Here is a 16,128-nt window from a genome sequence, read left to right on the forward strand (position 1 = left end):
ATTTTCTGTACTATTATTAGTTTACTGATGTATAAAGGTGCGTTTCGCAGCGCAAGTACTAGGATCGATATGTCGGAAGCCACAACATTAAAATTATCTATTGATATTTATCAGGGATCTTTCTTCGCGCAACAGGCAAGGCTTAGTTTATTTACGAAAGAAGCGCAATTTTGTGCCGATACTAGGCACATTCAGTCTCATGAACATGACCACAATTCACAAACAATAGAACACGAGGCTCACTCCTCTCAAGCAAAATTTAATTATGATGCAGCTGTGCTAAGCGTTGGCTCCAGCAAACAGCATCAGACGCAGTCAGTGAGGAAGTAACGGTGCAAATTGAAATGAGAGCTAGTATTTTCGTCGTGATTGCTTGTGATGTGTCCATCAGGATGAGTATGCAGTACGCTACGTGAGCACAATATCGTGTGAGAGCGCTGCAGCATCAAGATCCGTCATCAGGCGCTCGAAAAGATATGGAGGATCCAAAGTTATGTGGGAAAGCCGCATTCTTCACTTGCCGGTGAGACAAACAACGGCCAACTTCATCCTTTCACATCAGAAATATGGCAACGTAATGCTGTTAGTGGGGCTGGTACAAAATACACGAAGGTATTTCATGGCATTATCGTAGCAGTACCTGACATTTGTGCTGAGGCATGGCACCCATGGCACCTGGACATCAGTGCACATGCTACAATGCGTATGTTTGCTGCGCAAGGCGCAAAGTGCGATGGCGCAATCGCTCGGAATAATCATAACACCGAAAGAAAAAGCTCAAATAAATTTAAAAAGATATAAATCATAACGAGCATTGCGCTCCAGACAAATAAAATTTAAGTACCAGACAGTGCCGTATACATAAGCATCATATTTCAAATCACGAGCATTGATTTCTAGCGAAATGGCGCCGTTGGGAGTGCCAACGTACGTTGCCACAGCATGCGCGTATTGTGATGGCATCTGACGGCACGCAAAAGAAACAGCACTGCGCTGCTTTTAGCCTCCAAGATAAACGCGCACCGACCCGCCATCCTGCGTGATTCCGACTAGCGCCGCGTGCGCCACCACTACATTATAGAAGGAAGCACCTTTTCGCTTTTGAGATTGCCAACGCCATTAGCACCGAGAACGAACTACAGGGGCGTTGCGAGCGCCGCTCGCGTGACGTCAGGGCACGGACTCACGCCTGTCGTCTGCTACAGTTCGGGCGTTGTCCGGACGCTTTCTGCGGTGTTTTCGTTTGTTCGCCCTCGTTCTCTCTGCTTGTATACTTATGGTGGTCATCTCAAATATATTTTTGCGGCGTCTTCCTTTGCGAACATTTATTCAAAGAGCTAATTTCTTAGACAACAATGCAGCTCTCAAAGGCAACGCTACAGTGCCAGCCGAAGGAGCGCACACCAGCCCATTGCGGGTTTTTTATGCCCAGATGGACAATCGGAAAAACATAGCATATAAGAATCCAGTTATGATACCATACCTGCCGCGGTGCAACAAGTATGTCACAAACGCTGGCTATATATGACTTCTACAACAGTTACGTTGATTTTAATCCTCTAAAACAGGTTTGCTCACGACGAATAGGTCATGATATAATATCAAATTTTCGCATTTCTTCACAGAGAGAGAGAGAGAGAGAGAGGAAAGAGGAAAGGCAGGGAGGTTAACCAGAGAAAAAAAAATCCGGTTGGCTACCCTACGCTGGGGAGAGAGGGGAGGGGGAGGTAACGCTCGGCAGTAACACGGGGACTTAACTAATACTGCAGTTTAGATTCTACAAGCACCACTTGCTTCTTTAACTGCTTGTCAACATTAGGCGGTTCTTCACGTGTTTGTTTTAAGCGGCGGAAACTTGAAGTAAAATTAATGAATGCTTACAGCTATTTACAGACTGCAAATAGGTATGTACCAATATATATATTCCCTTTTCCGTGCTACACGTTCAACTCACTTGAGAAATTTACTGGTGCTTGTTGCTTGAGGAATATACATGAGGAATCTTTTTGGCGAACTGACACGGGCTGCTCGGCCCAAATGTTTTAGTGAAATATGCCTGTTGGACCGTACGGCTGCAGCTAGAAAGAAGTCGAAGCGTCAATCATTAGTATAGTATGGGACATATTGAAGATATCAATATGCCCCCCGGTGGAGGGTCAGAAATCAAGTGAAAGTATGTGCAGGGCTTGTGGTGCTTTCTCTATGAATGTTTGCGATTGGATTGGAGCAAAATTTATTTAGTCTGCAGTTGGCCAAGGTTCTCTTTTATGTACCGATGAAGCCAATAGTTATCCGTTTGTACAATTAAACGCTGGATCGAGACATGGTGAGACAGAAGGTGCTTGAATTTTTGTTTTCTAGGCAATCTAAGCTGCGCTGTAGTAGCTCGAGAATACTTTAGACATTCCAGTTGGCGCTGTAAAAAAAAAAGCTTTATGGTTTCAATTCGAGGTTGTAGTGAACTGACGGGTTTCGCGAACATAGCGTGCCTCGCTATACCGACAGTCGGTTGCTACCGTTCCGTGATCAGGGGTGTGCCATATTGTCGATAAAGGCTACTGAGGGCCACTATGAAACATTTCATTACTTGCAATTGATTGGCTCTCAATCTTAACAACGAAACTTTTCTCTCAGGTGATTGCTACTATGGTGTTTGCGAATTAACTATGTAAATACTCTACATGACGCGCCGTCGTGTTAGCAGCCATGAGGAATTCGTTTTTTGGAGGCCTGTTTCAGAGGGGGATGAATGTAGCAGCAAACTTTTTCATAAGAACTGCGCGCCTAACTATTTTTACGCATTAATGAAGGGCCATATTTGAATGGAACAACACACCAAAGTAATAAGAATCATGATGACAGCTTCGCTGGGCAGTGTCTTTCTAACACGGATAACATGCTGACTCCAATTACCAAGATTTTTCTTCCATGTAAAATGCAATGTCTCTTATAGCTAAATTCTAAGGGAGTGTTAAGTGTTTAGCGAAGCATCATACACAACTTCGCGTGTTGAATTTGCAGACATTTCTTTTACGCAGTGTTTATGGACAGACACGGCTCATATATTCATTGCAATGCCAGTAGACTTCTTCAACGCTACGTAGCTTGCGATATCCAGGCCGCAAATTTTATTGACTCATGTGCTTTAGGAGAAGGAACTGTGGTTCAGCCATGGCAGCAGAAAGAAGCCGACATATCGTTCAATAAGCACGGCTCGAGCCACCCATACCTCAAGCATACACGAAGGGAACGAGCGCGCGGCAGCTGAGCAAGCCGAGCGAGCGCAGTCCTGGCCGTGACGTCACTCGCGAGAGGGCGCCACTCCTAATTCTCGCCGCTAATAGAGTTAACATAACTACCTCTAGAAGAAAAGCTGGCCCGAAAAAGTGGGAACCGCTAGGGCGCCGCCCTATTGCTACTGGTCAATGTGGCCAGCGCAGTTACTATTGAAAGGGCTAAAAACAAATACAGGTCACCTTATGCTTTGTCATTTAAAAACGCACGTCTGCTGGCTTTATGAAGGGGATGCGTTAATATTAAGTTTGCAGAAAGCGCTTGCTAAGTGCATGACTAATGTAAATCACGATGTACGTATTCATGCAATAAATGCAATTTCGGTTTCGAGTCTGTTTTTTGGATGCGTAGTAACTTCGTACAGTTTAGGCTTGACATGTGATCGCGTGACGACATCGCACGCTGTGGCAGCTATGGCACATTCGTGCCTTTTGTGCCACCATGGTGCCACCCAAGCCCCGAAGTTCTCTCGCGTATACCTTCACATGTAAGTAAACGAATGTATCTTCTTGTTCAGAACATCACGCGAGTAGACAGCTCTTGTGATGCATCACAATCGTTTGAGAAGCGTCACAGTAGAGCATCTTTTTTTAAAAGCGGAGCGGTGTTTTTATTTGCACGTTTCCCTTCAATAGGGAATTGCTGGACAGGTGGACCAGCGCACCGGAATTGTACAGGCGAATTTACAAGCAAGTCACAGAATCTGTTTAATTGTTGCACTTTGAACAATTATGCTTCTGCAAAGGCCACAGCAGAAAAACAGCTTGATGCCGAGTATTTCTGTGCCACGAAGCAATCAAGAGGCGAGTGCCTAATACGGACGAAATCGAGTGCATGAACCCACATATTAATAGCGTCGGCGTTTTATTAACTGTACAATATTTTCAACACTTCCTTGCATGCTATTTCATGTGTCATATCTTTTCTGGTCACAAATGTGTGCAGCGAATCTATTTGCATGATCGACTCCGGGCCTGTGGGACCGTTCACTTACACTTTATGGTGAGTTTTTTACATGTGTCCATAAACTGCAGATATGCACATCAGATCCCTACGAGCATTTCAAAATTGAATTATTTTAGACAACACGCACATATGCAATACCTACATAATCTCAAATGCTACTAAGCAGCTGGGACACATTTTTGGTTAGTATACTCGGAGGTAAAATAAGTAGATCATGTGGACAGCTCCAGCTCATTTTCCTTAAATCAGTGTGTACAAGGGCATCCAAAAATAACTTTTTCTCGCGCACCGATTATTTTGCTGTATAAGCAAGAGAACCCACCACATTAGTATAACATATGTTGTACATCACACTAATATGTGCTTTAATTTACCAAGTGAGATGAGTTACCTTTATGGCTCATTCAGTGAAATCGCACTGCAAGCTGCATTCTTCAATCATCTATTGGATTTTGCAAATGTTTAACGAAACATATTTCCCTGTTATGCAGATATGCAATGGCAAGCCCTTCTGTGTGTTTCAAAGGTAAAATTTAAGCTCTAAATTAAAGAAGACATTTCTAGTCAGAAACAACAAGCAAAAATGGTGAACGCATATTATCAGTATAATTATGATTAATAGTATAATTATGAGAAGTGTAGAATGATTTTAAGAAAAAGAATGGTATTTGAAATTGCAAGACTCTTCAGTGGAGGTCAAGCAAGTCAATATAGGTATAATACTCTGCAAAATTATGCGAGTAATTGGATAACAAACAATGGGTCAGGAAATGCGTTATTATTTTTTTTGCAGAACAAAAGCTGATGATTGTCATTACATGAGTCACTTTGGCATCATGAGACTGCTGCTTGATAAATTCAGAAACAAACCAAAAAACAAGCCACGCAAAAATAAAAAACAATTTAATGATGCTCTCTCCACACTGGGATAAATAAAAAGAAGCGGATCACATTTAATGTGGACATATCGGACGGCTTTGAAACACTAAAGAAAAATTCAGTTTCGAGCTATGGCACTTGCCGCATAGATGTGGGGGGCCTTGCACCAATAGTTATAGTTAACACTGTATTTAAATATTGAAAGCATTCATGCAGACAAGGATGATTCTTTATATTTTTGGCTACCACTTCAAATGCGTCCACCAAGTGTTACAATGCTGCACACAGCCATACTAAGGATCTCACAGCAACACCTGCAGGTAAAAAGCAAAAGCCGTCAAAGTGCTGGTGTATTCTGGACACTATCGTTGAAAACTTTTAGGCAGGAACAATGCAAGAAGCAGACATAAGAACTGCATTTATTTTCATAATGTCCCATTTGCATGGCCTTTTCTTTTTGCTTAGACAATGCCTATGCCTAGCCCCAGCAGCTCCCTCATGCAGACTCCGCAAGCCAAGAGGCCGTGGAGGCAAATGCAGGTAAGAGGCAAGAAGCAATAGCACTGTTATTGACATTCATCCAATTTCTTTCTTTTTCTTACGTTTAGGCAGCCAGCAGACCTCGAACAGCCACCTTGACTGCGGTTGTCTCACCCATGTCGCCAAGGAAGCATTTTAGGGAAAGCGACAGCCAATGTAAACAGCCACTTCTCCATGTAAACGATACTATTTCTCTCAGATGACTCCTGTGCTTCGCCATGCCAGCTCATCTGTGCATACTCCACCAACAAAAATGCCGTAGAGTCACGTGCAGGCATGGTGTGCGTGCAGGTCAGAGACAAGAAGCAGTGGCACTGGTTTAGACATTCACCCAATTTCTTTCTTTTTCTTACGCCGAGGCAGCCAGCACACCTTGACTGCGGGTGTGTCAGCAGATTTCTGTTGTACATATGCTCATAATAAACTTCAGTAAGCTTGAACTTGCTAAAAACTTGAAGGCGAATGGGAGATTGATGCATTGCTTTTTTGAACATTTAGTGTACACATACGATATGTTATACTTTGCAGTGCTGCAGAGCGAATTTTAAAGTTTCCCTGTATATTTTTCACCTTTAATTACGTATGTGTTGTGTGGCCTTCAATGCTGCAGTTCATGTTATAGCAGCGGCTTTGTCTGTGTATTGCACACTGGATTAAGCTTGTGATATCCACATGTTCAAAAGGCCTATACTTCTCTCATATATACAAAATAAGGTTCTATGTAGTTCTCAGTGTTACAATAAAAAATAAAAGTAACCAATCCGATCGTGGAATTGTGTTTATTACAGTAATTCCTATGACAGTTATTGACATGTTGACAACTTGAATTGGTCAATCCGCCATGGGAAGGAATTGTATGTACACATGTAGAAAAAGGGGTACGTGTGTGTTTGCAGGGGGTGGGGTGGTATAGGATTAGGGCGGTACAAAAAAAAAACGTACTAACACCGTCCTCTAGACCCATTCCATTAAGGTACCGTAACAAAGCGTATTATGGATAAAGTTAATCTGATGTTACTTCATAGGCCAGGCGACGCGGCTACATATGCCATGACTCGCATTCGCGACTACCGAATACCCTCCATATTATTCTGGTTAATCTTGCTCACTGCACCGAGGCAAAAGAAAGATGATAGGCGCAGGTACCTTTAAAGTATCTCGACCTTGCGAGGCACCGCTGCGTGTGCCAGGGGAGCTGTGTGCGCGAACACTCCCTGGCACACAACTGCCTCGGCGACCCCAACCTACGTACCGTTCTGGTTCGAGCTTTGATCCCCCCACTGTCCCGTGGGTGCCCTGGAGTTCCTGCGCATCCTGCTTTATTATTATCTCAGGTGCTCTCCTGAGACTGCCGTTTGTCGGTTACATGTGCCCTGCAGCTGGATCAGTACTTATAAAAAAAATATATCGTCGCGACGATAGATCGTGACAGCGGCTTCTGCAACATAGCGCGCCCATGCGAAGAGAATTACGGAACGCCAAAGAGGAATCTGACCACAGCTTCGAGCTCCTACTCGTAACCTCGTCGAGTGGCACTCCTGCAACAGGCGTGACCGCTGAAAACCGCATACCGCCGGAAAGTTCAATAGGATAATCGTTCGGTTGCATAACTGCCACCTGCACGGCCAAGATGGACCACACCCACACCATCCCGCAACATAGAATAAAGAACCAACTTATAAAGGCCAAACTCAGGGCTAGCGCGCACACCACATCACCACACTACAAGCGAGACGCTGCCATAGAATAAAGAAACAACCTGACGCTGCTACGTGGGCTACGCTGCTAAGTCATGGCTAAGTGCTAGAAGCTATCGGTTGCCAGATTAAAACTGACTACTGTCGCCAAGCCTAACAAGCGTCTCAGGAGCTGGCAACCTCAGCGCGTAGCAACATGGCGGCGTTCTTGCGGTTTCCGATTTCAATGCATATACCCTATGGGTAGCTTGTCCTCTAGAGTCAGTATAGTAACTCTATATATGGCCAACGCCAACGAGGAGCTACGTACGGCACCAGTCTTAGAGGGTTGGTGCTGCAAGCACAGCGTGATATCAAGGTTGGCCACGCATCGGCGGTGACGTCGTGGCACCCGCGCATCACTATACAGAATACCGACAACCCGCACTCCACTGAGCAGATGCGTTTCCGGCGTTTAGGAATCCAATATCAAAAGAAGGCACTTACTTAAGAACGATCGTGTTTAAAGTTTAACAGCTTTTGAGTCTTAGTCATTGCTTGTTACGCAGTGGCGGAAAAACTGAACACTTCCCAGCAAGAAAAACACGTGTGAGTGGAATATACACAAAGCGCAAGATCAGTATGAATGTCCCAACTGAAAGTCCAGTTGCTTCTGTAGATGTCAAGTATCACTATTCTGTCACGAAACTTTTCGGTGTCACATGAAGATAAGGTCCATTGTGTTGAATTATGGTTTTTTTCAGGCTCAGTATTGTGAGTACCAAAAGAAAACAATAATGCAGGCATGAACAAACCTTGTTCTGTCATATAAATTACCTGTGTGCAATATTGAGCAGCGTTTCATTTTTGGACAATCAAAGAACGCAAGTACGCCGTAAATGCATTGTCGCCCAATTTTGACTACAGTTGTGGCAGGAATGCATGCCATTTAATGGGCTAATTATATATTATTAACCAGTACAGGACTTGAAGGGTTATGTCCCTGCACGCAGGGACATGACGCTTGTCTGACGAAATGTCACGTCGGAAATACAGTCAAACCTCGACTTAAAAACGAAGCCCGTTTTACAAAACTGTAGGTTTAATGAAGTAATTTCGATTATGTAATCTAATGCGCTGAAAGCAGAGATGAAACGAAATTAATTGAATGTCTTGCCTGATTTAAGTATACTTGATGGGGGATACGGGTGAAATATGGGTAAGCCGGGTGTCATATCAGGTGATGGGCGTCACTGACTCATTCAAATGGTTTGCAGCTTCCATGCCGAAGCTGAAGACGCACTGAACGAGGTCACTGTCTAAGTGCTTTCGATTTAACGAAATGTTCAATTCACGAAATAATTCTCAGGTCCCATCGACTTTGTTTAATCGAGGCTTAGCTGTTGTTAAATCGTAAAACGTGGTGCAATGTAAAAAAAAAAAGCGGCTTCAAATGCGTTAGTGAAGATTTTTATTGATTGTTTCCTTTGTTGTTTTTCTGCTTAGCACGACACCGGATTTTTGTTCGGTCCTGTACATCCTACTAAATTAGCTTTTATGCGGAACCACACTTGTTTACTCGGGTGTCTTATATAGGTGCCCGACACAGCGTACGGTAGAGACATTGTGGACATAAATATGCAAATGCCTTTATTTATACCAGCAACACTGCTGAAAGGAACTTGCTGGATACGAATTCAGCATGCACGCTGAAAAATCACAGCTGCGTACGAAGTTGCCATTCTCGTGCGCACAGCATCTGTAGCAACGGCGAAGACATTGAAAAATAGCATTAAGACCGGCACCTCCAACAAGCCAACTGTCTGGTGCACTCTCATATTAACACGAGCCCGAAGATTGCGTGTAAATATTCAGTCCAAGTAGCTCGAGTTTCAGCCTAGAGAATCGTTAGAGAAACAGCTCGTTCCTGAATAAGGAAAATTGTGTAATCATGTGACTATATAAGAGAAGGTTTTTGCGAATAAATATAACACCTGCTGGGTATTATCAACGACGAAATGTTACTGTTTTGCACCTGTATGTTCATGTATCCTGTCGATGGTACTCTGAAGACCATGCGAATGCAAATTTTCCTGTTCTAAACGTTAAGAAATGACTAATGGTGGCGCATCAAGCCGTTCAATCTTACCTGGATCTTTGGTGCATGTTAGCAGCTTCTCTTGCCTTTGGAGTCTGGCTTCTTTGCTAACGGACGTCTCGAACGCGAGTAGCATGTACTCCTCTATCATGACGCGTAACATGTGAACATGACCTGAAAGCATAGGCATTTTGGAGCACGGGTAAATCACAGCGCCAACATTTACATTATTATGTACACAAGCGGCAAGGTGATAGCTAGATCACACATAATGCTCGACTCATAAACCCGGCACTGTGTGTGCGTGAAGTGCTCTGCGGTAAAACGTTTATTTCATGTGCTGAATATGAGTGTGGCGGTGGTGGTAGGTTGTAGCAGCAGGCGAGTTTACTCTGTTGATAAAAGCCGGCAAGTGCTCCGCCCGAGCGTCTCTTACAATATCACTGCGGCGTTTCACCACATGTCCATCAAATCAGTCTATCTTAGGAATGCGATAAGGAGACCTTAAGCTTTTTCTTTTTTTTTTGCCGGCTATAGTTGATCCTTCGGTGAACTTAAGGGGTGTTGCAAGCAGACATAGGGAAGGTCCTTTTTTGTGCATTTTCCAGGAGAGCGTCCCCTTCATTTTGGAATTTCGGGCACGACCACAGAAAGTGTTCAGTGTTTAGTGTCTCGCCGCATGCCGTACAGTTTGGAGAATTGATACGCCCTGTCATAAATAACCATGCCGCTGTACTAGTAGATCTTGTCCTTATGCGATACCGAAGTGAGGCTTCCTCTCGACGAAATCCCTTGGTTACGCCGGGCATATGTGGTGCAGCCTGGAGTGACCCAAAGGGATTTCGAATGTCACATTTTTTAACTTGATCCATGGAGTCTTGAATTTGGGAGGATGATAGAGCGCTGCGCGTGCAGGAGCACCAGCTTTTTCGTTGTCGGCCATACCAGTGTGGGAGGGAATCCACTGAAACTTTACTGTGAAGCCTTCGTTGCCGAGTTCTTTCACGAGGGCCAGTGACTTGATGGAAGGTAGACCGCGGTAGGGTTGTTGCAGCGCGACCTTTGAGTCCGTAAGGAGACCACATTCTGTGGAGGCGTACGCTCGAAGAAAAATCTCGGGGAAAACGGGAGTAACTGGGCCGTTAGTCCTAAAAAGGACGCTTTCGTCCCTCAAAGGACTAACTGAAAGAATGAGCGTGCCGTGTGCCAATTTTGGAGAGTAAGTGATTAGTCCCTGGTCGGAAAGAGAGCAATGGGAGGACGAACTACAATAGTTACTCTCCATGCACTGCACTGTTTTCGCCCGTGTCATGGAGCGATGCGGCGAAAACGGTGTTGTCTATAAATCGTGAATAGTGCGAAGTTCGTGCACTGTCTATTGAACTACATGCAAAGCAGCACCTTGCCTCTTGGTGAGAAAATTGCGTAAAACTTAAAAGCTGTGGAATGCGAAGAGCCATGCCCTTCGTGCGCACACAATAAGTGAGCGATACACATTAAACGCGCTAGTCATTAATAGACGGCTAGATTTTCTTGGTCAATAGCATCTAAGTTCCTTCAGTTCCAAGGAGGTTACGAACTTAAGTGAAGCAATGTGTAGCTCAAACGGGACACGCTAAACGACAGAGAAATTAGCCTTCTCTGTCGTCTTGGGTGCGCCGTTTGAGCTCGCTACACGTATACACCGCGTAGTGCCTCAGTTTAAATCACCCTGAGAATACTCGGCCAGATTTCTTTTCGCAGTCGCTTATGGTTGCAAGTACAGTCAACGGTAGACTCTCCCTGCATAGCATACACCAAACGCCGAGTCGCTACACAAAACGTCCCTACCCATATGACGGAAATCACCCATATGACGTCAGTGGGGCGAGCTAACCGATTCGCTGACCGGTGTGCGTGATCGATAATTTTTCCAACCTTATGGCACACATGTGATGTTCGTAATAGTTGGAATGTTAGTTAATTTGTTTTTATAGAAAGAAAGTAACATAAAGAGAATGCACAAGAAGAATTTTTCAGTACACTTAGGCACTTCCGGCACACAGCAAGTGTCGTCTGCTTGTGTTACAACGTGCTCCGTCTTTGACTAGAGCTCCGCCGTCAGTGTCCGCCGTCAGTATCCTTTGTTGCGTTGGGGACTGCAAACGTAGCGACTGGCAATATGTCAAGCTGCGACATCGTGTCCCTCTGCAAGCCAGTAGACGAGCGGACTGGCTGCAGCGCATCGGACTGCCGCTATCCGATCGGCGCCAGGATTTGCGCGATTGCGGCCGTCACTTTACACCGGAAGATTACTAACGCAATAGCGTTTCGCGAGTCCGGTAGTGAGGTAAACGCAAGCGCAAGGGGACAGGGCTTGGCCGTGTCCCCTTGTGTGTTATTTCAGGGGATGAACAGAAGCGCAAATATGAATAGTCTGCATGGTGCAGCCACCTGGTGGCTGAGAGCTCAACCACACACAGCAGCAGTAACAATATGTATTTTTCTTTGCTGCTGGTGTAAATTTTTCGCAGGAGTGTAATCGTTAACACGTTGTCTTTATTAATGTTTAAAATGTTTTACACTTGGTTAGAGCAATATTAGCTCTTTCTTTGGCTGGTTAAGCTCTGCACCAACGGGCGGCGGGACCGTGGAGACCGGTCAGGCAGCTCACGTACGTCTACGCTAAAGTTCCTTCATCAGCTTGAGTTTATGTCTCCACCGTTCCGTCGAAACGGTCAGCTAGTGTGTGGTTACCGGAATACCGGACACGTTCGGCGCTGCGACAGAATGCTCGCAACGCACGCTGCTTCCATAGCTCTCGCTTAGGGTCGACGGCCAAGCGGCTAGCGGTTTCGCGCGGGCGGGGGCGGGCTCCAAAACAACCGGAAGTGGGCGATGTGACGTCGCATCGTGACGCAGAACCAGTGAAGGCGGAGTTTAGCCCCGATCGCTCGGCAAACGAGTTGAGGAGGAAAAGCATGGCTAGGGAGGAGGGTAACTTGTAATCGCTTGTCTTGTAGCTCCATTAATACGTAACGCTTCACTTAAATTGTGGGGCGAATGTTCTACTTAAGCTGTACCCAACGCGTCTACAAAATTTGTCCGAACCGTTTCAGGGGCCCTTTAACCGATTAATCCCATGTCAGTTAGTCCCCAAACGAACTAATGGTTGTGGCAAATCAGTTAGTCCCCAAAAGGACTAGCCTCCCTAACCCTTTTAGTCCTTTTTTTTCCTAGAGTGTAGCGTGTGCATTTACTTATAAACAAGATATAACTAGTTGTGTTAACAGTGGAAAAATAAAAGATAATTTAACTTCAACCGCTTACCGAAGCTCTGAGCCCGGGACAGGGTCAAGTGCCTCATGATGGCTGAGAAAAGCAGCATCCAGGAAAGCATGAAATCTCTGTATACAATGCTACGACTATGCGTGGTGCTGCTATGTCTTGCTTCCTGTTGCAGCATCCAAACCCAGAAGGAAAAAAAAAACATGACATTATAACGGGAAACGGCACTTGTCAGTAGCGCGAGATTATTCATTACCAGAGTTATGAGTTACAAACGTGAATGCAGAAGCGTTAACGCACCGTAACGGTATTGTCGAGAGCCATGTCCATCCATTCCGTCAAGTCTTCAACCGAGGCGTGCTTCTTCAAGAGCGAGAGCAGCTCAGCAACTCCTGCAATGTGACAACCTTTCGTCAGCGTTTGACGTAGCCTACTTATGAGCTAACTGTGGTGCTTCTGCTTAATGCGTAACACAGCCTTTAATTCAAAATCTATGGCACTGTTCTGCGTCAAGCATATATACGAAAACGCTGAGCTCGGAATAGAAAACGCATAGGTGTAACAAAAGCCCTGTAATAAAATGGAAGCACTTTCTAAAGACGTCTAGAAGGGACTCGGCACAAGTTAGCATGCAGCAGAAACATTTAGACAAGGGTGTCCTTTCCTTGTCCTTTTTCTTTTCACGTAGGCTATGCGAATGTTTAGTTGCACAGCTCAGCTTTACAGCTGTTCGTAGAGAAGGCGAATTCAAATTTGTGCGCTCGTTTGCCACATTTATTTTTACTGTTGGTATTTTGTCAACACGTTACTACGTCCCCATATCCCTCTTTCATGGGTGCAATGAGGTAGGAAACACATTTTCACATAGATGATACAGCGTCTTACCTAGAGCTGACGCCGTTCTGCCGTTTTGAAGACAGGCGAAGGCTTCTTCGACGGTTTCATCCATGACAAGCTTGCTCAAATCTTCCAACATGCGCTGGGTGTAGCAGGCGTTCGATAGAACGCTTCGGCATGACTGAAAGGTGAAAAAAAAAGAGCATTTACATAGTTGCACACACCCCTATTAATTATATTGTCACCAAGAAAGTGACAGTTTACCTGCGCCAGCTTTGTGAACGACATCTCTCGCCTGAAAACCTTGGTCCATTCCTGAAGCACTATTCGTAGAAAAACAGGCAATTTTTAAAGCAGAACAACATATTTGCCATGTGTTGACGTCAACGGCACTTACCTTGAATCTTTGTTTGCCGTAATAACGAAGCTGGAATAACATTGCGGAGCCAGTCGGGCAGCTGGCTTATGAAAAGGTTGAGTTCCTGTTGAAAACTAATAATTAATCAAAGAAAACAAAAGTATAACGGCGTTAACCTTCCATCTGTTTGTTCTTCGCGACGCTAATTCGCAAGGACCATACCTTTGCGGTAGTTCCTGGATCTCTCTGGGAGTCAGAATCTCTTGCATCGCCTGCATTTACCAAAGTAAAGAGCCTTTCGACATTATTAGAATATTTTTTACTTTTACTAAATTTTCACGTGTTTCAGAAGTGTAATTTTTTTTTACATATCCTTCCTTCTTTATTACATAATAAACCGATATAGATGTTCTGTTAAAAAAACTAGTATCTTGTGCGATATCTGGTCTTATTTTGTGTCGTTGCATCTGTGTGAAAGGCGCTATCAAAACTGGCGCATGAGCTGACGAGAAATTATGCACTTACGGGTTGTTCACGTGTCAAGGGCTGCTGTGTTCGCAATGAAGCATGCTACATTTTTTTTTCAATTCGTTTCTTAACATTAGTTGGAATGATTCGGAAGGCTTACCACGTAGAGATAGTCGTCCCATACAGAGATAAGGTCACACACAGTGCTGCTGTGGAGCAATGGCAAGAACGCTTCCTGAAGGCTGCTCCAGAAGTGAAGTACCATATCTTGAACCTTTAAGACATGCAAAACCTGAAGCTTACTCACAGCACCATTGCTAACTCTTGTAGAGTCAGGCATGTAGTTGGACTGCTACTATGGCAGCAACAACAACAGTTTATGAAAGGAACAAAAAGAGAAGGAACATGAAAACTGAAGTCTGAAAGGTCTAAAACACCTTTGCGCCTCGAAAAACTGGAGTAAGGGCACAGATAGAGCGCGTGATGCGTGGTTAAAAGTTCGAGCCGACGTTCACAGATGTCTTTTCTTTCTTTAAAGTATGAAGGTCCTATAATGTAAAACTATTACATGAGTTAAACTGTGCAGCTGAACGTTTCGAAGCCTCTGCAATCGTGATCGGACCGGACGTCTTACAGCCTGCTCGGACCTCTGCAGTACTTTTGTTACTATGAATGATGAAAAACTTTATTTATCCCTCTTTAAAGGGAAGGGGGCAAGGGAATAGAGGGGGGGGAGGAACTACTTGAAGTAGGCCTCCTCTATCTTCTCAGCCCACTCCAGGATGGCCTACTGAAGGTCGGGCCTCGAGCTGCGCAAGGCAGCCTCCCACTGCTCCTCACTAGATATTAATTGCTTGAGGAAAGGGGGAAGGGGGTGCTTGGAGCACCCCCACAAATGTGGTTTAAGTCTGCTTTGGCAGAGACACAGAATTTACAAGATGGAGAAAGGTAAATGGAGGGATGAATGCGGTGGAGGAGGTAAGGGGAGGGAAAGGTGCGAGTCTGCAGCTGTCGCCACAGAACTTCACACTTATGCGGGGATTTGGCCATGAGTGGCGGAAGGATTAAACGGTCTAATCGGTAGTGTGTGCAGATGTCGTGGTAGGTAATAAGTCGATCCCGCGCTGTAAACGGCGCCTCCTCCGTGGCGAGGTCCGACACATCTGATGCCTGAGCCCGGACTGTAAATCCTCGGGCACTGGCATGAGCCGCCTCGTTTCCGGCAAGGCCTGCATGCGCGGGAGTCCAGATTAATGCCACAGTTTGATAGAAAGGATGGGTCAAGAGGAGAGAAAGGGCTGGCTTAGAGACCCTACCCGCTCCGAAGTTATGTATGGCTGCTTTGGAGTCGCTAACGATAACTGATGAATTTGGGATTGTGAGGGCCAGGGCTATGGCCGCTTCCTCCGCCTCCTCTGAGGAAGAGCCAGGAATGGAGGCGGCCGCAGCGACCTGGCCGTGAGAGTTAATGACTGATATTGCGTAATGATTTCTGTTCCCATATTCGGTGGCATCAACATAGAGCACGTCTTTTGAGGTGGAGAATTGTTTTTGGAGAGCCTTTGCTCGCTGCGTCCTGCGCTGTTTGTGGTGCACAGGGTGCATGTTTTTAAGAAGTGGGGGGATGCAGAGGTTCTCGTGTATGTGATGTCGAATAGTGTATTTAGTCTTTATGATGGGTGCCGGAGTGATAGAAAGGTTTTGTAGAATGTGGCGACCTGTTGCGGTGTTAGAAAGTCTGCTAT

General features: G+C 45.1%; 1 protein-coding gene across 5 annotated transcripts in view; it reads right to left on the minus strand.

The window, feature by feature from the left end:
- Window positions 1-8,988: 8,988 nt before the first annotated feature.
- The window catches only part of LOC126535825 (DNA-binding protein RFX6-like), a 122,886-nt gene continuing 115,746 nt past the window's right edge, over window positions 8,989-16,128 (minus strand). For all 5 annotated transcript variants that reach the window (XM_055073450.1, XM_050182657.2, XM_055073452.1 and 2 more), the window contains 9 exons: window positions 14,544-14,657; window positions 14,138-14,187; window positions 13,955-14,049; window positions 13,822-13,880; window positions 13,606-13,738; window positions 13,021-13,112; window positions 12,763-12,886; window positions 9,505-9,627; window positions 8,989-9,114 (listed from right to left, as the gene is read on the minus strand). In XM_055073450.1, the coding sequence (XP_054929425.1) occupies window positions 9,053-9,114; window positions 9,505-9,627; window positions 12,763-12,886; window positions 13,021-13,112; window positions 13,606-13,738; window positions 13,822-13,880; window positions 13,955-14,049; window positions 14,138-14,187; window positions 14,544-14,657 (852 nt within the window). In that variant the 3' untranslated portion in view covers window positions 8,989-9,052. The remainder of the gene's footprint in view (window positions 9,115-9,504; window positions 9,628-12,762; window positions 12,887-13,020; window positions 13,113-13,605; window positions 13,739-13,821; window positions 13,881-13,954; window positions 14,050-14,137; window positions 14,188-14,543; window positions 14,658-16,128) is intronic.

This window comes from Dermacentor andersoni, chromosome 4, assembly GCF_023375885.2.
Source record: "Dermacentor andersoni chromosome 4, qqDerAnde1_hic_scaffold, whole genome shotgun sequence".
NCBI lineage: Eukaryota > Metazoa > Arthropoda > Arachnida > Ixodida > Ixodidae > Dermacentor > Dermacentor andersoni.